Raw genomic sequence first — 24,303 nt, 5'->3', positions numbered from 1 at the left:
GGGACATTGCTTGAATAAACATTTAGGGTTAGGGTCTTTAAGGAAACATTTTCTGCTCTGGTTCCTCTAACATTTTTCTACTTGGAGCTTGTTTTAAGTATAGTTAACATGAATTCCCATGACTGGATAAAGGTTATTTAACATTGAAGGGGCCCATGCAAAGGGCTGATGCATATGCAAAATAAACCATGAAGTGTACATCATGAGAGATTCAACATTCAGCATTCTTCAGGAATAAGGTTTGGAGCAGGACTGGCATGCAAAATTGTTGCAGCTGTAGCTGGAACCAAGAGTGAACTAATTCAGTTCATTAGAAGTAAATTAAACTTAATAGAGACACAATAAACCAACTCTGGAGGGGTGCCATATATATTAGTACTATGAGATTAGATTAGTCTTTGTGTGAGGAGGTAATTGTCCTGCAGCAGTGGGAGGCACTAACATCTCTACCAGGTCCAGAGATCCTAGCTGAGCATGTCAAGTATATCATTTTAAAATAGCTTCATTTAGGTATTGTTTTATTGTTTTATTACATTTCCCTTTGTCTCAGTTACTTGTGTCCCGTCACCAAAAACAAAAAAAAGAAAAGTCTTGAAAGGTTTAGTGACTCCTGTTGAGCAGTTGTAAAACTTGGACTTGTCGGAGGAGGTGTGGCAAAGGGAGGGCAGATTTGTCATGTTCACTATAAGAGTGCAGAGCCACCCCAAGCTGTACTGGACAAGTCTTGTGAAATACTGAATGTGAACAGGTATGTTTCTGTTGCATGCTTATAAAACAGTTCCTGCATGTTGTTTTTGGTACTCTTGCAATCCTGACTTTAATTGTGTTTAATAAGATATCAGGGTTAAAGACAGTGAGGGAAATCCAGCTGTAACATATCACAGACTCACTTGGTTTTGGTAAAACAACACTCAGAACGCTTGAGATGAAGCAGCTGCACACAGCAGGAAAACAGGATTTAAAGCTTTTTAATCGAGGGTCAAATACATAACCTTTAAGAGCACGGATGAGGGGGGGTTGTGATGGAAAACATATCAACAGCCAAAACGGACGAAGCGGAGGAAAGCAAAGGGGGTGGGGGGTCTCTGCTTGCAGTTTTCTGTCTTGCTCTTCTTTTTGATTTAATGTGTTTGTTTCTGTGCAGACAGCCACACAACAAGAACAGCAGCAACAGCAGCAACAGCAGCCATGAAGTTTCAAGCCCTTTTCTTCCTTCTGCTTCTCACCTGCATGTACCTGAGTCTGGCACAAGGTAAAAGGAACAGGTTGGATGTGATTCTCACCAGAACTACAATGCTGTAATTACAAATTGTGGCTAGACTGCACAGATTTGACAGATCAGATCTTTTTCACAGTAGTTCAATATTGTGCAGGTAATACTGTAAGCAAGAAATCAAGAAATACAGTTTTGGTTAAACTGAGAGTATAATATGCCTGTGGACACTGTACATATCTTGTTTTTTGTTTGTTCTTTGGTTTTAATTTGGCAGCAGTATTTCTTAATCCACATTCCTTTTTATATTGTCACTAAAACCCTTCTTTCAGTGAGATGAATTATTCTGCTCAAAACCTTTCACCACAACACTTCTTACCAGAGTGTGATCTGCCGAGACTTGCAATTAGAGACCACACCAATGTGGCGATCTTATGACATGTTTGAAAAATTGAAGAGCACACATTACTTTAATTAAGTAAAATTGCTGATTTTCATAAACATTTTGGTTTGTGAACATATTGCGTTTACACGTGAGAAAAGCTGACAGTTTATTTATTGCCACATCAGCAAATTTTTTCTTTTTGGATAATTATTTCACTTCATAGCTCACCACTGTTTGACTGGCATCGTTTGGGGCTTCAGCCAAGTCTCAGATTTTTTCCATTTCCAGAAAGCTGGTATTCTTAATTAATGGTAACTTAATTTGGAACATCGGGGGAAGGGGGCCACATGTAGACTGCAAGTTCAGAGTTGATTGATTATACACGGTTGAGTAAGATGCTTTGCTTGACTTTCGCAAGAAAAGGACAGAGTTTAAGAAAAAATGTGCCCCATATTGCCCCATAATTGACTAATTACATTAGATAGGTCTGCAGCTATAACGTTAGAAAAACAAAGTCAGTAAAATTGTTTGGATGTTTTCAGGACTCTCTTTGTTGCCAAGAGGATTACATGTCTTTTGAAAAAAAGAAAATCCCTTATTTATCAGCCCAAAAGTAACCAAATTTTATAGAGAAACCAACCTAGAAAATACTCACCATGTGTTGTGTAAAATGTGAACACCTCAGTTGTCATAACCTCAAAATTCTCAGCAATAAAATACCAAAGACATGACATTATTGTCATCAATCAGAGCCAACTCCTGATTGTAAGATAACTTTCTGAGGCAGGTTTTCATCCATGCATGCTGTGAAATCTACTGCAGAACATGCTGCGGCAAATACCTGGTGCCAAGTATGACAGTTCAGCTTTTAGATCATAATGGATATGCATAGCTTAACTGTAGACCGTGACAGTAAATATTGATATATATAACAAAAATATACATGTTATCGCAATATTTATATAAACTAACTGTGTCCTGAAAAGAGACAGGACAGAGACACTGAACATGAGCTGTAGCACTTGCATGTGTGTATGTGTGTGTGTATGTGTGTGTGTGTGTGTGTAGCAGGGGATTGTGGGGGTGGTGTGGGGACTGTTTTTTTAAATATATACCAGTGGTTTTAAATATATCCCAGTGGTTTTTGTAGTTGTGGTGGTTGAGGTTAGAGTAAGGGGCTGGGGAATTCATTATGTCAATGATGGGTCCCCATGGGGTTACTCAACAAGTATGTGTATGTTTGTGTGTGTGTGTGTTAGCAAGGGTCAGGGAGTAAGAGAGAGTGCAAGAAATAACTTGTTTCACTTTTATTATTTGTTTATACTAATACTGAACATTCAGTTAAGTTCCCAAAACAAATCTCTACTTGTCGATGGGGAAGATGCAAGATGTTGGCTCAGCCCCAGAGTAATAACTTCATGACGGATTATTGTATTAATAGTGATTTGTGAGACCCATGGTTATGTTTTTCCTGATAATATCCAGCCAGTAGTCTACAAATTACAAATATCTGTTGATCTGATCTTAGGACTAAATAATCCTAACTTTTTATTCAAAAGCTTATAGACACACACACACACACACACACACACAACACGGACAACAATGTACAAGCCAACCCAGAGTGTTCAGTTGTCTACTTGAGAGTGGTGTTTTCAAGTGGGGCAGTTTATCTCTCTCTAACTCTCCTTCCCTTTATGTCTCTCTCCAGGCTCGTATGGTAACTGCTGCCTCCGCTACGCTAAGGGAATGAAAGCAAATGCAAAGAGAAACATAGAAAGTTACAGGATCCAGGAAACAGATGGTGATTGCAACATCAGAGCTGTTGTGTAAGCACTAAACGCTATGTCCTTCAATTCTGGCCCTTACTGAGCACTTTTGTTTTCTTACTGTTGAGATTTTCTACCATAATGATTTGGCAAAGACTGATGGGAAAGCAAACAGCCTGCAGTGCAGTATCTTTTGTTGCTTGTAAAACTTGTGCAGTGAGATTTACACCATTAAATAGTTTTACTGATATGTGCAGGTTTCTGATGAAGATGAAGCCCGGACATGTTAAACAGAGGACGGTTTGCGCCAATCCACAGGACACTTGGGTCCAGCAGCTGATGACTGTGGTTGGAGGAAAGCAGCAATAGGTAAAAGAGTTGCACAACATACTAACACTGTGACGTACTTTAATGCCTTATAGACTGTGTAAATTCATCCTAAAACTTTTGCCTTTGCAGACCACTGAAAGGAGAGAAAGAGGAGGAGAATGGGGAGAGAGACTGTTTGACCTCCCTGTCAGGCATCATGTATCACCTTTAACCAGATGGAACAAGTTTCAGTAGATTAGGTATTTCCTGTTGCTGACAGAGAATGTAAATCATGTATACTGTTCACTATAACACGAACATACCATATCCTCAAAGTTTTAGCCAGTATATAAACATTCATTTATACGAGCCATCACTATGATACTGTTCACTGTTCTGTGATTTTTATAGAGCCAGCTAGAAATGAGCCACTATTTGGCAGCTTTTAAATGTATTGGCTGTGTGTGTGTGTGTGTGTGTGTGTGTGTGTGTGTTGTATATGAGTGAGTGATGTATATGTAAAAACCACTTTGGGATTAAACTGAGAGTTTTTTCTATTTTTTGTATAGAACAGATTTCCATATTTTTGTATCAGCACTCTGCAGTTTGTGTCTCTATATCAAATAAAGAAGCAATACAAACAAAGAATCTGAGTTCTGTAACAGTTAATCAGAAAAACATTCGACATCAAGCTGTTTTAAATCTTGTCTGTCCTGATTTGGTGATCCCACGGTTGATTTTGCAGGGAAAAATAACAGTTGTACCATTCCCCTGAGATGAAATTTTTTTACTGGATACTAATGAAACAAAGCAGGCTTAGCTTTATTCCCGTAATCTCTCACTCTGTTTAGATTTGGCATCATCTTGAGCCAACATGATGCAGACGTCAACACTTTAAAACTTGGCCTCCACAGCAGTTCATCTAAAAGCTTACTATCCCAGAGCTGGGTTTCATTAGTTCAGTGATAACGCTGATGGTAAAGGACTGGCTTTAAAACTAAAAATCTACCAGATTCTTGGCAATCTACTCCAATATGATTAAAATACAGGTTCACATTTTTTTAAGTCTGTCTTTAAAAAATCAGTCATTATATTATGTCCTTTGAAGCAGGTTTTGTTTGTTGGAATTGGTCCATCCTGTTTATGCTGGCTGTTTCTTCACAATGTGCTTCCAATGTAAGTGATGGGAGAAAATCCCCAGCCCTCATTCTGTGGCCTGTAACCAAATAAGAATTAATAAGAATAACATACGATTCCAGGACTCAGTCATCTGACCTGACAGGCATAATATCTAGAGTGTCTGTGAGATATAAAAACAGTCTCTATAATGTTTATCAAAGTTCTTCAAAGAATCAAAGAATCTCAGTTTTGCCAGTTTTATATTGCACAGAAACTCCTTGATCCACTGATCACATGATGGGGGACAAAGCATGTTTCCAATTTAGGAGAGAAGTGCCTGACTAGAGATTAAGACCATGACTCAAGTGAGACTTCCTTGTGGGGCGCCCCCATAGCTGAATGGTTTGGGATGCGTACCACATGGGCCTTAGTGTCCTGAGCAGATAGTCCCTGGATTGACTCTCAGACTGCCCAGACCTTTACTGCATGTCATTCCCCTACTCTCTAACCCTGTTTTCTGTCTCTCTTCACTGTCCTGTCCAAATAAGGGCAAAAAAGCCCCCCAGAAATAATAAGAACACACAAAAAGTGAGACTTCCTTGTTACATGGGATTCCAAAAAAAGGCTTCAGATTTCTGTAAAGTGTTATGTTCTGTAAACCAATAAACCAAAAGTCTGTCAATTTCAGTCATGCCCAAAACATATATCCAAGGTTTGCAAGGGAACAGATCACATCTGCTACAGACATCACTATCACTGGGGTATATCTTAATCTGTTTAGTGTCATGAATTCTTTGGCCCTGCGATGGATTGCCAATCTGTCCACGATAGACCAACCATGACTTCTGTGTGTAATTTTAGAATGAATCAGTTCCTCTTTGTGTTTTACCAGGCAGCATTCCCTAGCTGAGCTACAGTGACTTGTACCAAAAGAACTTGGATACTCCTTTGACTTGACTGACTCAGACTGCTGAAGCTTTATATTAGCTTCAGATAAACTTTTCAGTGTATGTTTGCACAGAATGAGGACTGTGGTTTTTGTCCCTGATCACTTACATTGGGTTGGAGTTGGATCTCTTCATGTCCAGCATGAACAGGAGGAGTGATTATAGCGGGGAGAAAAATCATTTCAGTGTACACACTTGTGAACCAATCCTTTAAAATGTTTGGGCAAAGGTTTGCTCTTGGCTCTGTTTCTGTTAAAGTTCTTATCAAATACCTACAGCACACTTCACTGTAGATTACATTTTGTACCAAGAGATGGACCAGCACTCAAGTATGGAACGCTACCTGGCCCTGGGTTTTCTCTACATTAGTTTGTGATAAATTAACAAAACAGATTGAACCATGTGAGCACAGGGCCCCTTGCTGAGAAAAGGCCACGATTACGTAACAATGAAGGACCCTTTTGATATATTGTACTTTCATAAGCATTCATATTAAAACAAAGTCAACCCGGGACCTCTGGAAGTTGCACGTTTCTCCCAGCTGGTAATCCGGCTTTACAGCATGAGTTTGTGGTTAGGTCTCAAAAATGTTCCATCTCTCATTCAAGACGTCACTCATTTAATAGAACTGAATGGATGAGTTGTGAAATGTCTCCAGACGTCACTGACAAGTTCAGGGTATCATGGTTGCCTGGGGGCAAAGAACATGTACCATCTAAACTGCAGTATTCCTGGTTCAAATCCAACCATGGATCTTATCTTTCCTCTCATGTTTCCTGTTTGATTCTCAGCTAAGTATCACAAACGAAAGGCAAATATTGTGATAATTCATCTTAAAAACAAAGAAGCCAAAGCTGAGTTGTCTTTCACTTGAGCCACTTCCCACTTTACTTTTCATTTTAATTAGTTCAATCTGTGAGTACCTCCTCCATTACCTTTGTGAACTGCATTGTGGAACAATGGGGTCCATCAGCAAGGCACTCAAAAATCCAGCATTTTTGTGCACAGACTGGCCTTTTAAGTATATTCTATAACTGTTCCAAAGTGAAAACACTCAAAACTTGCTTAGATTTAGTGTTTACAATGGATGTGGGACATAGCAAGATAATTGATCATGTTAGTGTGTCACCAAACCTTAACCACAACAGTTAGGAAGTGAATTTAGGATTTGGAAATTTTAGAAAACTCTCCAACACTGGTCATTGCTTCACAGTTTTATTAAACAAAAGTATCAAAAAGGAAAGTTAAAGGGAAGTACATAAACTCTCGAGATTGTGCGCCGTGCCAAACTGATCATTTTGAAACTGAATTATATCTGATGTGAGAGCATAGAGTTTGATAGTTGTGAAAAGAAGAAACCAGACCATGGTAGAAAACATAAAATGCCAGGATCGCCAAGAGCTCCAGTTGTCCTTGTTTGTCACACCATAAAGCATCAACAAAGCTCTAATCAGTTACCAGATTGGCACAGTTGTCCCTCTTTTACTTGAGATCATTGGTGTGAGAATACTGACCCAGATCATGCGGAGAAGATAATGAGCTGTAGCCGCTGACTGACGCCCCAAAGCTCTTTCTCTCCTCCTCACCTGCAGGTGCTGCGCTGAATTCCTGAAAACAGACGTACATGTACAGATCGTTATGAGACAGTAAATCACAGAGACATGTCAGATCTTGCTCCAATTGTGCCCTATTTGAAGAAATTTATATGCTCAATTGCTTGTCTGTCAATGGGACATTACACACATACAGTGGCGTTCGGCATCAGCAGTCGCTGCTTGCAAACAGTACAGAATAAAAAAAGAGGTCATGCACTGATAAATGTAAATAAAGGACCAAACTTAGTGACTCAATTCCTGATGCTATCAAACTTAAATCAACATCTTACCCATAAGTGGTTTGGGGTACAATGTGAAACTCTTTGCAGGGTCATTAATTGAGAAGAATGTTAGCGGGAAAGTAGACCATAGTCAATTAAATGAACTTACGCACAGTATAATGCAACTCTGTGTAAGATATTTTCATTGTCTTTATATAGGAAATTGTCCTTACAAGGCAGGGTAGTTACTCTTTCGCAACTATCTCAACCCTGTTTTTATTAACTGATTTGTCCTACATCCAGAGCTCAAGGCTGCTCTTTCACTGCCAAATGCAATTACTAACAACTGCTGACTTGCTAATCCCAGAGGGTAAGGAGAGGTAATTTTAAAGAGAGAACAGTTTATATGAATGTGACCAAAGAGGAAGAAAAGCAGAGGAGAAGATACAGTTTTTTACATGTGTAATGGAAAAACATTATATTAATTAACATCTCCTCAGCAGGAGTTTGTGACTGAATCAAGTTTGACTGACTTTTTAAAATACATTTGGCAAATATATTTGTTGTATAATTGCAGAGTCCCCACAGATTAAAAAAGTTATCCTCTCTCTCCTAATAAACACTCAGGAGTGTAATTATCTGAGCACACTAAAGCACACAGAAATCTGCTGTTTTAGTTTCAGGCTTGAAGAATTACACCAGAGGTAAGCTTCTCTGTGTGTTAAATGAGCCTGACTGACATGTCACCGTCATCCACCTTTGATCATCTGAAGGTAAATCAGTAAAGGACTTACTCTGATTTAAACAACTGACTTTCTTGCCCTTGATATGTCCGCTCCCGTATGTTTTTTTCAAACAGAAGCTTCAGAAAGATCACAGATTGTTTAACTTTCATCTCAGTGTCACAATGAACATTATTCATTGCATCCTTAGTCAGTTGAAAAAATGAATCTTGTATTTGAGATATTGCACAAGTGGATATGAAAACAGGGGTTTTCACACCAGTAATATTGCACAAGAACAAGATTCCTAAATAAACAGCAAGTCAAGACACCTCCATGGCTCTCGCAGGGACCTCGATAATCTCTTTTATTGTCTGCTCTTGCCCACACAATGTGTAAACATTTGTGTGTGAACAGGCTGTTGGCTGGGGGTTCAACATTTTATTGCAAAAAATAAAGCTTATCACAGTGTCAGTCAGTGATCAGAAACATAGCAGGGGCGTGCAGACACTGGCAAAATTGGCGCTACATTGCAAGGTTACGGTAACATGTAAAGAGTGATGCAAGGTTGACAGAGATGCCTCAAGGGGAAGTCACGTGTCAGTGGTTAAGTGGAAGTGAAGGACCAGTGTGTGGAGAAAGAAGAGTTTTTAAAGTTTGACCTCACAGATTATAGTGGAATAAAGTGTCTCTGTCACAAAGGATCTCACAGCTAAAAAGTGTCATAATTCTGCAGAATTCACAGATGCGCAACGCATCATATTTTGTTATCAGCTCTTTTACCGAAAGTGCTTGAGATTGCTCCAGAATCTCTGCACACATTGACTCATGAGCAAAACTTCAGGGCTCATAAGGAACAAAGAATCATGTAAGATCCCCGTGGAAATCTCCTTGTAAAGTGAGTTTTGCATGCAACACAAAAAGACAACGATAATATCCTGTAAAAACTTGCCTCCTGCTGGAAGGATGGAGCCAGAAAAAGAAAGATGGTATCCAGATGAGAAGATTTGAAAGGAAACAGTTCAAAATCATTGTTTGAAAATGCTTTTATTATAAATGATGAATTTGGCCTTACTCATTACTATAATTATTAATACAGAGTGGCATTAAATTCAGGCCAGTATCCATGAAGCATTTATGAAACTATTGCCAGAAAACATAACCCAAAATGAGATTAAAATTGTGCAAAACTTACAGTCATAAAATGTACATTTTATTCAGAAAGTTTTGAAATAAATTTCTATATGAAATGAAGGCATTTTAGGCATAAGTTACTGCCCCCCCCCCACCCGTTGTGTCTGTGGTTGTAATTTTGTTTTATACCTAGTGTCAGGAAATGACCCCCCACCCACCGCAGTCTCAGGTTTCATTTCTGTTAGACCAAGCATGTTCTCAGTGTCTCCCTTATTAGGATTACCTGTGGCCTTGGATTAGTTCAGTAGATTTATGCTCTGACTAAGAGGGATTGGAAGATGCTGATTGCCATACAGTGACTGATGCTTTGCGTCAGTAAGCTTGTTCTTGGCGATATAATCAGAACAGAAAGCCATAGCTAATCACTTAAGAGAGGTACCCTAGTCTACGAGCTATAAACGACTTAACACTGAGGGACACAAGAACCCTCCGGCTCTGACCTCAACCTCTGAGTGCGTGAGTGTCATTTTGGTCCAATATTGTACAATACAACTTGGATGCTCTACTAGCACATGGGAACATGTGTAAGTGATAAAGTGCCTGTGTAGCCACAACTCAACTCCAGTTATTTTTCATTACAGTATTGCACAAACAGCAGAGGGAGTGTGTTTGCTCACAGACGCTGCAGACCACTTGCTCGGGCTCCTATATTCATCAGGGTGAAGCGCTGAATAACCTACAGCCTCCACTGACTTCCTCTTCTGGACCCGATGGAGGAGGATGCGGTAGGTCCCTGTCAGTGGGCTCCTACCATCTAAACAGGGATTGTTTTGGAGGTGAACTGTCAAGATACCTAGCTCCAACATCAACCTCTGCACCTCCCGCTCCTCCGCGCACAGGGCCTCGCTGGCCTGGGAGAGGTGGGCCGGGGACGTGGGCAACAAGACATACGGATGAGGGTACTCAATCCCACTCAGCCAAGCACTGTTTGTAATCTGAGTGAGAGAGGAGCGATCAGCAGGCACAGGCCGAAGCATGCCCTTGATGACCAGCTGGCAGGGATCGGGCACATAAGCAGGGATAGTGTAGGCCCCCTGGAGGATGCAGCGCTTCAGCCTCCCCAGGTTGTCCCCGAAAAAGGGCATAGTGGCTGTCGCAATGAAGTACAAGAGGATACCTAAAGCCCAAATATCAGAATGATGTCCACTGTAGCCTTTTTCCTTAAACAGTTCAGGGGCGGCGTAAGGTGGAGAGCCACAGAAACTGGTGAGGAGCTCATTAGGGCTGCTCTCTGTGCTGAAGCCAAAATCTCCGACCTTGATGCAGTAGCTGGTGGTGTAAAAGATGTTTTCTGCCTTAAGGTCTCTGTGGACGATGTTGTTGTCATGCTGAAATACCACAAAAAAAAAAAAAAAACAAATAAAATAAAATAATAAGTCAGTAGAGGACATTTTATATTTACATTTTAGGGAAAGAAATATTTCCTCTTTTTGTAATTGTTAATTTGATTTGACTAATTTGATTAGTGACACATGAACCTTTTAAAAAAAATGTAAAGCACTCACCTGCATTAAATTATTATCATTATTATTATCAGTGGTGGAAAGTAACAAAGTACATTTACTCAAGTAGTTCAGTACAAGTTTGAAATCATTTTAATTCTATTTCCATTTACTACTTCTACACTTCTATTTCAGAAAGAACTTTTCTACTTTTTACCACACTCCATTTATCTGCAAGTTATAGATGGAAGTTACTTTTCAAGTTAAGACTTGATATATAAAGAACAGCATACTGTCAACTTATTAAATACAAAACATTGTTAAAGATTAAACCTCCCAACTTTTCTGTCACTCCTTACAAAAAGAAGTGTAGCCGGGACACTAATATGTCACCATTCTTCTGCAGAATAAGTACATTTACTTTTGATACTTTAAGTATATTTAGCTGAAAATATTTCTCTACTTTTTTGTACTTGAGTAGGGAGGAGTAGTTTAATGAAGCACTCTCTGAGCTGATCATTTAATCAAAAGTTAAAGGCTGACTGAGAGACACTGGCTGCATATCATCTCCTGTCACCCCTCCACTGGTGACTATTAAAAATCAATTCAAAAATATCACACTCCTACTATCTCCTATCTCCCACTTCAGATTATTATGGTCAAAACATTTACAGATTGAGCCTTTAGAACAAGTGAACTGAATATTCATGAATTGTTTAAAAAAAAAAAAAAAAAAAAAAAAAAAAAACATGGACATGATGCACAGATTGTGTGCAGATTCATGCTCAGCAGATGATGATCACCAGTGACAGTAAAGCTCACCATGTGTTTAACAGCAGAGAGGACTTGTGCAAAGACCAGCTTGGTTTCCACGTCATTGAGCTTCCCCCTGGTGGTGATTCGGGAGAACAGGTCTCCCCCACTCCCATACTCCATCACCAGATAAAGCTTCCGGCTGGTCTCGATCACCTCGTAAAGACGCACTACGTTGGGGTGGCACAGTTTCTCCATGCAGCTGATTTCTGAGGAAGTCAGAGGCTGGCTCCTCTTCTCCAGACGCAGCTTGTCAATGACTTTGATGGCTACTCTCTCTGAGCAGAAGAGGAGGAGGGAGGGAAGGCTTAGATGTCAGTGATGGATTTAGACAGGGGTCTAATGAGGTGAAAGATTAAAATAACTACAGAGACATGCTTAACAGTTTTAAACACACTCAAGAAAAAAGGGAGGTGGATGCCACTGCTGCTTATGAGAAGAGGCCTGGCAACTAGTTTAATTGGAAGATTGCTGCAGTATTATTCTAAGGTATGACAACAATGTGGCTAAGAATCAAGAACCCTCCTTGAACAATTCAGAGTGCGTACACACATACAGGTGCAATTTTCACAACGGCTTTTCAACAGAAAATAACTTCACTGCAGGGGACAGGGAAGATCTAGAGTGATCCGAAAGACTTATTCAGGGGATCAGTTGTCACGTACTGACATGAACATTATTCACAAACCTGTTTTATTATTTATTTACAACTACTATCGCCTCAAGGTCAGACTGTGAGCATAACAGAAAAGCCCTAACTGGACAGATGGGAATGTTATTCAGGTTAGGCGTAAACCAGAAAACATGAATTGCTTTCAGACAGAAATATCAGAAACTTAAATAAGTCATGGTTCCTGACCTTTCGTCAAGGCATGGATGCCAAGCCTGACTGTAGAGAAGTTGCCCTGCCCGATCTCCCCGCGCAGCTCATAAAAGCCAACCCTTCGACCGAGCATCAGGTCGTTGATGATCTTCTCGTTGTGGGCCATGTCATAGACGACTCTCTCAAACGGCGACTGCGCCATTCTCTCTGACTCGGTCAATTGTGGTAAGACACATGCGAGAGCCGAGGCCTGTGGCTTTGCTGTCTTCTCTACCTTCTGGGCCTCATCTTTGGATTTTTTACTTGATTTCTGCTTTGGCCACAACTGCGTTTTGATGACTAGAAAAGAAATTTAAGAAACAAGAGAGAGTGTGAGTGCAGAGATCTGAGTTTCTTCTCTGAACCTGCAGAAATATTAAGATACATGTACTTTTATAATAGGCAGAGCTGACACCTTTTTTTCAGTCATTCTTAAACACAAAACCTTCATGTTAATTTTTTTATGCTCTGGCATCAGCATTAGACACGTACTAAACTCACTACCTGTGCAGACAGGTAGTGTGACTATTTCGTGTACAGGACGTTAATGAGATTGACCTCCATTTGATCCATGAATAAGGCAATACATCTGGCCTCTGTTACATCAACCTTAGCCTGCATCTTAATTTGTAAGTTGACAGTGTCTTATTAGTGAAAATTACACACATTATGTATGTACAATAACTGATTATGTAGATTTTAATTTAATATTCATATGTAAATAATCATCTGTTCCAGACACATGGTGCTCAGGAGAATGAATGAACTGCCATTAAATCTGTTATCAGGATGGAGGAAGCTCTGCTTTTTGTAGTTTATTTGACAAAGACTTACAACTCCTACGCTGTTGTACTATCAGTGTTGTGATTTCAGTCATCTTATTTTTGCAGGTCTGGACAGATGCTGATATATTTTTGGACTTTGTTCAATTAGTTTGAATCTGTATGTTTTTTTTTAATGATGGACAAAAGCAGGATGTGTCAACCTTTCCTGTTTTGCCTTCTCTGTTCTGGGAAGGCAAGTCTTATTCTCCTGAGTCAGTGCATTTCTTTTAAAGACTGGCCAAACGTTTCATTTTCCCCAAACAGTATTTTGCCACTCTTTTTATGTAAACCCTCCACGCTGTTTCTTTCATTTTATGGGAAACTTCTATTTCATGGTCCCAACATTACACAATGACGTTACACAATGAACACTGGATAATAGGGTCAAATGGCAAACTGTTCATCCATGACGGCCCACTGTGTGGGCGTCTTATACAGCATCTGTAACCTCTCAGCACATGTGAAGAAGAGATTAGAGAATTAAGTAAAGCAGGAAATGACAAACAACTGTTCTTAAACATAAACTAAACTATTGAGCTGTAAATGTAAAGTGTGATGTTGCTGTGGCTCCTCTTGGTCATCATGGGTTAAATTTAGAAGATCATAGGCTCAGTTCTCAGAGTGCCCAGGATTACTTGCTTCTTTTAGATACAGTATTAGTGGGTCACTTCTTAGTGTAGAAGGCTATTAATACTGGCAGAGACTAACCAGACTGGGAGAACATGAACTAATACAGCTGCCAAATTAGGGTTAAAATTCTTGTTGTATAAATACAGGTCACTGGAACTGAATTACTCAAGAGAGGCAGATGGTTAAACTCAGCACTTAAGTTGGTTTGAAACTCGTAAAAAAGGTTATTAAATATTTATAAACAGATTTTTTTTTCTTGTTTCACTTTTCTTCTTTTATTGTACTCTTCTTTACATGTTACTTATTGATGAATACATTTAAATATAATTATCTTGCAAGCAGCTTTTCCTGGATAAGATTTAGCCAGCAGCCATGGTAGTGTTTTATAAAATGTTGCCTTTCCATGTATACTAGCAAATTCAGAAAGGAGAAAGGAAGTATATTCAGTAGCCAATCAGCCATTTTGAAGTTTAAACAAGCTAAAAAATATATTAAAAAATATTGTAAAAGATATTTGTAATTAGACAGCTTGATAAGGGTAGCAGGTAATGGCTTAATTAATGGTTAATAAATTACAATATAAATGCATCACGTTTGTCTTAGAAACTGTCAATAGGAACAGTGTTGTTATAAATGTTGGTCATCTATAATAATTGCTTATTACTTTCTATAACTTATAAAATCTGCATTTATAGATGTAAATAAGTCATTAATGGATGGCTTTTACAATAATCGACCTTAGAGATGGTTTAAAAAGATAAAAGTACAAAGCACATGTTATACTGACGGACAAACACCAGCAAAAAGGGATAATAAGAATTTGGCAATCCAACTGATCTATAAAACATTAGTAAATGATTCATTAACAAATAACGAAGCATCTCATCAGATAACAATCAAAATTTTAAACAAACAGAAATTGCTGAAAACTACAAAACAGCAGAGACAGAAATATTTTTTCAAAAAGGAATATCGAGCCAGTATTTACCTGGGAGCTGTGGGTCTTTCATGTCTGTTCTTCAGGTTGTAACACCTGACTCTGACTGAACATGTGAATGGAGCTTCAGAGGACTAAATCACTCCTCATAATCCTATTAACGCAGTGTATTAGTGGAGTGTTCAATAGGACCTCTGACACAGATGGAAACGATGGAAACGCTGCATACACACTTTTAAAAAATAACCCTGTAACACCACATTTTACTTTAAATCCATACCACATACTACCACCACATACTGATGACAAATAATGATAAATACAACATGAATATGGGCTATTTTAAAAAAATGTCTGCTATCTTCTTGACATGTTGTTGTTGTTTTTTTCTCTCAGTAAATCCTCTTTGAAAATAATCATAAACTCAAGGCAAAATGTGTTGCCAGGAAATCAAATTCTAAGTGTTGCATGTAAAAACATTAGGTGTAAAGGTTCTTTAAATTCAGCAGAAAAACATTAATATGTTGGAGGAGAGAGAAAGAAGAAATGGGGGAGGTTAAGAGGTCATTTCACTCAATAATCTTATAGGTTTTATAAACAGTTCAGGTCTTTGCTGCCTCTTTATGATGCAGAGAGTTGCACCACAGCTGACTATTAAAGCTCCTATAGCTCCTATTATTTCAATGACTCAAATTACTACATGAATGTAACATGAGTCGTGTACAGCGACGCAGTATTTCACCTGAAGGTTATGCAGCATTTTAGCTTCTTTCAGGACACTGTTTTGGTTTTACAGACCTCAGATTTACTGTTCTGACTCCCACCATACGCTGTCTGCCCAGAACCAAATTACAGAGAAAGGTAATGATAAGTGAGTGGAGTGGCGAGTGGAGGATTTAGCATTAGCATTAGCTTAAGCAAGTGTCCCCAAGTGTTGGTGTAGACGAAACCAGAGCTAAGAGGTAGAGTGAATACTGGATTTACATTTGTTGGTTGACCAGGAGCACGACTTCAAACGAAGGATTGTGTTACTCGATGTTTGCTAGATGTGTAAACAAGCACTTGTGTGCTAATATACCTGCCACATCAACTTCTTCTGGTGATGGATAATATACAGACCTTGTGATTACAGCTCCACTGCGCCCCCAGTGCACAGAAATTTGGGGTTCATTTTCTCGATAAAACTTAAAATCAGCTGAATGAAGAAGATAACATTCTTATTCACCGAGCTGTTTTAAAATAAACTGGATTATCATTAGTGTTACTAGTATTTATGACCAGAATTTTCTCCACTCAAAGGTGGCACTGTGTTTTGATTGGCGTTTAAGTGTAGCCAATAGCGAAGTCCTGGTTCACAGTCTGTCCAATCATCGACGAGGATTAGTTGGCGGGAGAGGAAGAGGCGGGGTCCCGGAGCGCTTGGCTGACCAATCAACGCAGACCCCAGATCGAAAGGCCGGAAACACATGCTGGCGCGCTGCTACCGATGTTGTTGTCATGTGCGACATGTAGCTTAAAAACAGTAGTGATTTGTGTGTGTTTTTTATAATTTGAAATACAACGTTTGTGTGTAAGAGAAACACTGAGAATGGCTGCAACAGTGGCAACGCCCGTCACCCCTACGGAGCTAGACCCTGACCGGTGCGGGAGCGAGGAGGAGAGCCGCGGGGCCGAGGCGGAGGAGGAGAACACGCAACAGCAGATAGGCCCCGCTGCCGCCGTGAGCCACAGCCGACTGTCTAAACTCCCCCTGGCCCGCATCAAGGCGCTCATGAAGACCGACCCAGACGTGTCCCTCGCCAGCCAAGAGTCTGTGTTTATCATCGCTAAAGCCACGGTAAGAGTCCTGCAGCAGCGTAGGCTGCTTTCTGCCTATGTGACATCGAAGTGTTTGTCTTCAGGCTGATGCATGATTCATCTCCATAATACGTGACCAGCGTGCTCAGTAAAGCTTAGTATAAAGTCAGGCACAACAGCTGCAGCCAGTGAAAATCTTTGTAACTTGTTTTCTCATCGCTGTAGTTTTATCCGGAGAGATGCCCTCTGATCATTTAATATACTGTTGTGTATGTGGGCTGTTTTAAGTAATCATATAGTAAATATTGCTGTCAAATACAGCAGTTTGACTCAAGGCCATATAAGGTACTGTGTTTCAGCTTTTTGAAAGCCTTGATGAAGGATATTCTCCAAAACAAAAATATATTTTGTAAAGAAAGCGTGGAAGAGAAACTTACCTTATATCAGTTCCTATTGGTTTTACCAAAAAACGCACACACAATAAAATAGTTTGTTTTAACATTGAAAGACTAAATAGTAATGTCTTTTCTGTCTTCCAGGAATTGTTTGTCGAGATGATTGCCAAAGATGCCCTGGTGTATGCCCAACAAGGGAAGAGGAAAACATTGCAAAGGAAAGACTTGGGTAAGTAGTGAGCACAGTAAAAACATTCTTTTCCAAATATGTACAGGGTCACTGTGCTTAGAAATGGGTAAAGGATGTTACTGTTGTTCAGCTGATGACCTAGGACCAGGATATGACTATTTGCACTGTGCACAATCATTAATTATTTCACTCTTAAGTACAATGCAGATTTTTACAGATGAGATTAGTATGTTAATGCTGTAGTTTTGATTTTCCATATGTGGTCATCTGTCTCAGTCAACTCATCTCCTTCCCTTTTCTTTTACCTGCGCAGATAACGCGATAGAGGCCATAGATGAATTCGCATTTCTTGAAGGTAAAGCTTAAGATCTTCTGCATCATCATAGCATGAATATACACTGCAAGTTATTACATGAATATCTGATTTAGTGCTCAGATCTAACTTCTTCTTTAAACTTTTTGCATATCCACCAGGCAGGAATAAAATCTCCACATTACATAACAAAGAGGAATACATAACATTGAACATGCTCATGCGGATGTGTTTACATGCAATAGACTTGATTGATTCACTTTGTCCCAGTACACGTTGTACTAATTCTTCTTTATTTTCTCTCTCTGTAGGCACTCTAGATTAAAAACTGCATCAGGAGACCAATCAGAACATCAAATATCTGCAACCGTCCAAGAAACCTGTGTCGCAGGAACACAGTTTTTTGTGGAAACCTTTCTGGTACTTTAAGTCAAAATCTTTGTCCCTAAGTCATATTTGATGTTTGTAAATGCTTTTCTACGATGTGCCATTAAGATTTTTCATACTTAACTTTGAAAACATCAGTGGTGATGTGTATATTATTTGTAAATATTTGTGAAATACTACTGTTCAATTAAATAAATTTAAGTTTTAAACATCCAGTTTCTGCCAGACTGAAAATCAGTTTGTCACAGCCTGCATCACTCGAAAATGTGAGATTTGCAAGACAAATTATAATGTCATATATTATGTGATTAATGTCAGAATACAGTTTCACAGAATAGAAGTTGACTAATATGCATGCGCTGTTATATTACAAACAAAACAATGCAGTGCACACTCTTAGTCTGATTGCTTTATCAAACGGCATTTTCCCCTTAAATTTCCCCGTTGTGGGACTAATAAAGGATTATCTTATTTATCTACAAGATACCCTCATGATCTTGTGGTTGAAATGTAGGACAAATAAAGCTATTTTCTCACTGGTATTTAGATTATGTGATGTATTTATTTTCTTTGTTTTTGACTTTTCCTCGTGGCCAGGACCCCTCAAGCAAAGGCAGCATGCCCTGTCTTACTATATCACCTTTTTTCTTGACTTAAATGCCTCAAGTAATCTGAACTGAAGAGCTTATAAATTGACCCAAACTTACTCAGGAAAGACATCATCACAGAGCTCCATCGACTGAGGAGTCGCTCTCCCTACTTTAATGTCACATATTCTCATTATTATCAAGTGTTGATGTCAGTGTAGGATCTTGTAGCAGACTGTTACTTCATCAAGCTGATTCTGATCTGGAAAAATTAGCAGCAATGCTAACCAGAGGCAAGGTGTTAGCATCAATCAAACATCTTGCAAATGCTGGTGAGATGTTTGTAAATGAGGCTCACTACAAGAAATGCTCACGCTCACAGTTGGAAAACTGCATTGTGTGCTGTAGCTTTCTTTTGTATTCCTGTATGGTTCAGGTGAATCATTTTTAACCTTTTGCTTAGTATTAAGACCTCTGTCCATGGTGCTGATTCTGGGACCTCCAGGGAGGCAGGAGCTGTCCAGGGTTCTGACCGGTCGAAATGTTTAAAGGATTTCCTCCTGGCACTTGATGACGATGATGAATGTCATCATAACTGACTGAATTTTCTTGGTCAAACTGTTTTTTAGGAAAATTGACAGGAGTTCCTGTTATACACCATTTCTGGCCAACATTAGTTGTTTTTTTTCTATCTTGGTTCCCTCAGTGGTGAAATCGGGCTTTGGGACGGTTGCCAACTTGTACTTATTTGAACTTAGCTCCTGATACGTCAATTGGACCAAAAGACATTGACATATGCAAGTGTAACAAAGGGAAAACATTCCTCAGGAACATTAGCATTTAGTGCTCTTATACGTTCGCCTTTTTTGTAATTTTTAAGGTTTCAGGCCAGTATTAAAGAACTGTGACTATGATATGTACTTAGTGGGACATAATATAGCTGGAAAATAAAATTAAGTATATATACTCTACTATATGTGATATATCAGCCTGGCCAATATAGGTCAGGCTCTATTATGGAGCACAGAAAACTTTACAGAGGTTACAGATGGTTTCCATATTTGACATCATGATAATATCAATTTATTTTCTTAAATTTACATACAGGAAGTCTCTTGGAAAAGAGCTCAAATGATAAATATTGTGTAATTTGCATTTGTTTTAACACACCATTTGTACATAGTAGTCACTAGTCACTAGCCTACAGTACAAGCCAGCGGTGAAATGGAAGAGGTCTAGTTTCTTGCTCAACACGGTGACACTGAGAAAATCACGTAGAGCTTCCAGTTTGCATTAGGAATGTATCTGAATCTCTCTAGACCTGAGATGTGTGTTGTTCTTCCTGGCAGCATTTGTTAAACACTTCCAAAGTGTTAAGTTTCACACTCTAGGCATAGTCAAGACCCCTTGAGTTTTTGCAATGGAGATTTTCAAAATAAATGACTGAGTGTGTTTAAGATGATTTTCTGGGTTTAGTGTTTCGGGGCGTAATGAAACAGAGCTGTGAGAAGCACAGATGTTTGGTTCCAGAAGAGCACCAGTCTACTCCCTGCAGAGGAATGCCTGACTGGCACAAGGGAACACGGAGTTCTCTTTTCTAATAAAATATAATTGCATGTTGAAGGATTGGACATCATTTTATTTCCACAGTCAATAAAGACATTCCATTAAGGAAATCTCATGTGAAAAGAAAATGTTGAGCCTCCCTCTGTTCAGAGGCAGAACATGAACACATTGACTGTGGGACTGGCTGGCCTGATGGTCCTGGTATGCTGAGAGAATAAACTTCAATCCTGTGGCATTGCTTGTAAAATTAGGCTTAATCATTTATTTTATCATTAGTGAAATAAACTAGAATGACATTTATAATAACATCTCACAGGTAAAGAGTAAAGTTTTTTTTTTTTTTTCCTTCAGACAAAATCCAATCAGGTCTCTATGAATTGCAAATATGCTGTTTTTTAGTCTGAAGTTTAAGGAATGGTTTAACACTGTAGTTAGTTGTTTTTTTGCTGAGTTAGATGAGAAGATCGATCACACATTCATGTCTGTGTTCCAAATGGAAAGCTAAAAGTTAGAAGGTAATTTGCTGCAAACAGGTAGCTTGACTAAACAAGACAAGATTCAATAGTGTCCGTCCGTGCTAGCAGCTCTGTGAGGTTGTATGTAAGCACAGCTGTGCTTTGAGCTAAATGCAGATGTTAACTTACCAACATGCTCACAGTGACAATGATAATGTGATGCTTGGCCATCTTAGTTTAGCATGTTAGCATGCTAAAATTTGTTAGTTAGCCTTTAACAAAATTAAAAATTTGACCTGAGGATGGTGATAGATACAAAGATAAGGCATCAGCAAAGTCTTTACCATTTTTGCTGAGGAGCATTCGAATGTTGGTGCCAAATTTTATGACAATCTATCAATCAAATAGCTGTTGAGACATCTCACTTAAACTACAAAACCTGAGCCTCATTATGGCTGGTATCATTGACACACATTATCTGAGCCTTAAAATGCCTGTTGTTGTTGCTGACAAAAAAAAGGGAAAAAAAGTCAGACTCATAGACTTCTTTTAGTCTGGACCTGTGGTGGACTGACCAACACTGTATGTCCTTCTCATTCATACCTCTAACATACAGTATATGTGGTTTATTTCATCTGTTATCCATACAGAAAAGATATGGAGTTATGAGCAGGAACCATTCCTTTAATTGAACTTCATACAGCTTGTTATCTGTTTCATAAATCTCCCTGTTTGCCCTGTTTCAAACTATTTAACCCCTGCAACTGCTGCTTTTAGAAATCCCTCTCAGGTACGGTAAAATCTCTTTGGCTGCATGTCCAGAGTGGCTCAGTGAGTCCTCCAACATCTCCAGCAGGCCATAACATCTCTACACACTGTACATCTCAGGCTCTTCGGTCCCTCAAGGAGGAACACATTATCCTATTCACTGCTGCTGCTCTTATTTGTTTTGTTTTTTTTCTTTGTTTTTTCCCCACATGTTTGTGGGTCTGTACACCTTTGACAGGAGATATTTTAATCATTGCAAAGATATGCAGAGAAGGCATCTGGTTCACAAGCAGACCTGTAGTCATGTGGAAGGTATGTTTGTGCAGCTGAGATTCCAACCTGATTTCTTGGGTCAAATTCTTCAAGAGTTATCCCCACCCCCAACACATACACACACACACACACACACATATACACATTTTTACCCTAACCTCATCCCTCAGTACACAGACTGCATAGTTTCACATCCAGGGCTCTGATATGTCTGTCCATAAGGGACATATTGTTGTCCTGTTGTCTGAAAATGTCTTAGTTTTTTCCACCAAGTGTTTTCAGGAGCCAAAGAATAATTTGTTCAATGTTACGATCTGTTGAACCTCAGGCTCTAACCTTACAAAATGTTACATGGAACACATTAGTGTCCAAAGCAATTTTTTTTTCCTGTGTGACAAGCGATTCATGGCTCCAGCACTGCCCTGCCTATGTCTGCCCAAATAATTGAAGTCTGATGTGATGTTTTAATTTGTAAGCCTAATTTTTTAAAGTAACTTTTAAGTAAGACTTTTATGGCAGTTTTCCCCTCATCATTCCTGCAAGATTATTCAGTGACACCACTCGAGTAATTTTTGTGAGACAATTTTGTAAGTTATGTAAAGAAAAATAACCATTAGTATTGCTGCATCTTTTTTGGTTGTTTATGCGTCTATATTGGTTCTCCTTCCTGATAACTGGCCCAGCATAAAAAAAAAAAAAAAAAAAAAAAAAAAAAAAAAACATGGCACTGCATCAGGAGTTTCCCAGCACATCTGCCATGGAATGATAGCAGAAACATTTTCAGCTATCTAAACCATCCACTATAAAGGTCAGATTTTGGTGTCAGTCCAACAGGAATAACTTGAGGGAAGATACAAGTTTCTTTCCACCAGCAGCCTTTGTAGATCAGAATGAACTGTAGCCACAGGACATGTTAGTTTTTTTATTGACATTTAAGGATGCTGTCAACAATCCCAATTATTTGCTGATTAGTTGCCATCTTGGGAAGCCTTACAGGAGCATCGTTACCAGAGAGGAAACAAACAGCTTTTGAACAAACTGGTAATGTGACCCTGAAGCTATGACAACATAACGTAACCTAAGCACCAGACAAGAGAAATTATTATGATTTGTGATGTTAATAGTGAGGCCAGCCATGAACAACAATGTTCCAGGTTCATTTCAGGGCAGAGATATTTGTTAATTGTACTGCACTCTCCAATAAAGGCATAAAATGTCCCAGAAATACTACAGAAGATTGGTTTAAAGAGTCACTTACTGTATGAAGAGCAGGGTTTAGCTGACATGGAAGTTTTTGACCTCTCCAGATGAGGACAGCGATGTTATGGTGCACCGGAGTACACCTCTGCAGCTAGGTAAACCCCCCCCCAAAAAAAAAACTCTTTAAGGTAATTTTGAAAAGGTCAGTACAGCCAAATAAATTAAAAAAGTATAATTGGACTCAAAAGCAGACACAAGGATGAAACTTGACAGTTTGGTGATTTATTTTACACAAAAATGGAATTTAAAAAACTTACTGTCTAGGCCAAGGGTACAAGAGGGTACGCAAACATAGGAAAACTTGAAACGCGCACAGGATACCGCCATCGCACAGCACAGGTACATCACAATACTCTGACAAACTCAAGGCAGAAAGACAGGACTATATACACAGTGGCACTAATGAACTAATGAAACACAGGTGCAACAGAAAACAGGCGGGAAAATGCACAAAGACAGGAAGTAAAAGCACAAGAGCCACACAAAGAAAGTAATTAACAAAATAAAACAAGAAATCCCATCCACTTGAGACAGTCATGACAGCAACATTACTGTGGTAACTCTCTGGGTGGTGTTATCTATGGATATCATCATGAATTATGGCTCAATTGTAATTATTAAAGAGCATTAAACACTTTGTCAACTTAATGTGTCAACAGTTTGATGTGACAACATCTATGTCTCTGTTGTGCCTAATCCAGCCTTTGATAAGTCATTTTATACACTGTTGTTGTTGGCATCATCTGATTTTGGCATCTGTGTTTGTCATTTTTCTCCACCACAAGGTTTGGTCCAAAGGAATACTGCATGTTTCTCAAACAGATGCAGGCCTACATCAGTGGCTTTGGTGTCTCTTGTTATAATCGGGTCCTGATGCTGTTTTCTGTTGAAGCCAGCCTGTAATAGATGTAGACGCGTGATTCTCAGATAAAGCTTCCAGCTTATTCTTGTGGTATTCGGTTATGGAAACTAAGTAACAATTTTATTATGATTTATGGGCCAACAGGGAGAAGCCACAAAGACACATTAACTGCACATTTTTCAAACATCTGAATCACTTTATTGGCCAAATACATTACATTTACTCATTGACAATGGTGCATTGGCCTGAGCCAAGCCATAAAAAGGAAATAAAAGCAAGAAAATGGTTTTGTATTGGCTGCCAGATTTCCATGTTTGATGTGTAATTGAGAGGCACGATTAAAGGGGCCAGACAAAAGCATGTAAGATTTGTCTTTATTTGTTTGAAGAAACTTTGTGACATTTATCACTGGAGACTTGTAACGCAAGCATTAAAATTCAACATACAGTGGTGTGTCATCAGCCAAGG

At 39.0% G+C, this 24,303-nt stretch overlaps 3 protein-coding genes across 6 annotated transcripts; 2 read left to right on the top strand and 1 right to left on the bottom strand.

The window, feature by feature from the left end:
- Positions 1–706: 706 nt before the first annotated feature.
- On the top strand, positions 707–4,324 carry ccl25b (chemokine (C-C motif) ligand 25b). The gene is made up of 5 exons (XM_018673366.2): positions 707–748; positions 1,145–1,252; positions 3,310–3,427; positions 3,625–3,736; positions 3,827–4,324. Exons 2-4 carry the CDS (start codon positions 1,189–1,191, stop codon positions 3,734–3,736), a joined length of 294 nt encoding a protein of 97 aa, XP_018528882.1. The 5' UTR covers positions 707–748; positions 1,145–1,188; the 3' UTR covers positions 3,827–4,324.
- A 4,984-nt stretch (positions 4,325–9,308) lies between these two features.
- Positions 9,309–17,353, bottom strand: LOC108881385 (serine/threonine-protein kinase NIM1). 4 transcript variants are annotated; one of them, XM_018673373.2, is made up of 5 exons: positions 16,102–16,312; positions 15,034–15,136; positions 12,589–12,891; positions 11,739–12,007; positions 9,309–10,802 (listed from the first exon to the last, which is right to left on the bottom strand). In XM_018673373.2, the coding sequence occupies exons 2-5, from the start codon at positions 15,053–15,055 to the stop codon at positions 10,050–10,052; spliced, it is 1,347 nt and encodes a 448-aa protein (XP_018528889.1). In that variant the 5' UTR covers positions 15,056–15,136; positions 16,102–16,312; the 3' UTR covers positions 9,309–10,049. The 4 variants fall into 4 exon arrangements, with proteins under 4 accessions (XP_018528889.1, XP_018528891.1, XP_018528890.1 ...); XM_018673375.2 differs by lacking the exons at positions 15,034–15,136; positions 16,102–16,312 and adding an exon at positions 17,217–17,353; XM_018673374.2 differs by lacking the exon at positions 15,034–15,136.
- On the top strand, positions 16,431–18,279 carry pole4 (polymerase (DNA-directed), epsilon 4, accessory subunit). The gene is made up of 4 exons (XM_018673376.2): positions 16,431–16,819; positions 17,319–17,403; positions 17,678–17,719; positions 17,989–18,279. The coding sequence occupies exons 1-4, from the start codon at positions 16,571–16,573 to the stop codon at positions 18,000–18,002; spliced, it is 390 nt and encodes a 129-aa protein (XP_018528892.1). The 5' UTR covers positions 16,431–16,570; the 3' UTR covers positions 18,003–18,279.
- The last annotated feature ends 6,024 nt before the right edge of the window (positions 18,280–24,303 follow it).

The sequence above is a fragment of the Lates calcarifer genome, linkage group LG17 (assembly GCF_001640805.2).
Source record: "Lates calcarifer isolate ASB-BC8 linkage group LG17, TLL_Latcal_v3, whole genome shotgun sequence".
Lineage (NCBI taxonomy): Eukaryota > Metazoa > Chordata > Actinopteri > Centropomidae > Lates > Lates calcarifer.
This window is presented reverse-complemented; position numbering and strand designations above follow the sequence as displayed.

Coding starts and splice junctions, on each gene's coding strand:
- ccl25b (XM_018673366.2), top strand. CDS start 1,189: ATGAAGTTTCAAGCCCTTTTCTTCCTTCTGCTTCTCACCTGCATGTAC. Junction 1,253..3,309: donor GTACCTGAGTCTGGCACAAG/GTAAAAGGAACA, acceptor GTCTCTCTCCAG/GCTCGTATGGTAACTGCTGC. Junction 3,428..3,624: donor TGCAACATCAGAGCTGTTGT/GTAAGCACTAAA, acceptor TGATATGTGCAG/GTTTCTGATGAAGATGAAGC.
- LOC108881385 (XM_018673373.2), bottom strand. CDS start 15,055: ATGAAAGACCCACAGCTCCCAG. Junction 12,892..15,033: donor GAAAGACCCACAGCTCCCAG/GTAAATACTGGC, acceptor TTTCTTTTCTAG/TCATCAAAACGCAGTTGTGG. Junction 10,803..11,738: donor TCTCTGCTGTTAAACACATG/GTGAGCTTTACT, acceptor GTGGTATTTCAG/CATGACAACAACATCGTCCA.
- pole4 (XM_018673376.2), top strand. CDS start 16,571: ATGGCTGCAACAGTGGCAACGCCCGTCACCCCTACGGAGCTAGACCCT. Junction 16,820..17,318: donor TTATCATCGCTAAAGCCACG/GTAAGAGTCCTG, acceptor TCTGTCTTCCAG/GAATTGTTTGTCGAGATGAT. Junction 17,404..17,677: donor ATTGCAAAGGAAAGACTTGG/GTAAGTAGTGAG, acceptor TTACCTGCGCAG/ATAACGCGATAGAGGCCATA.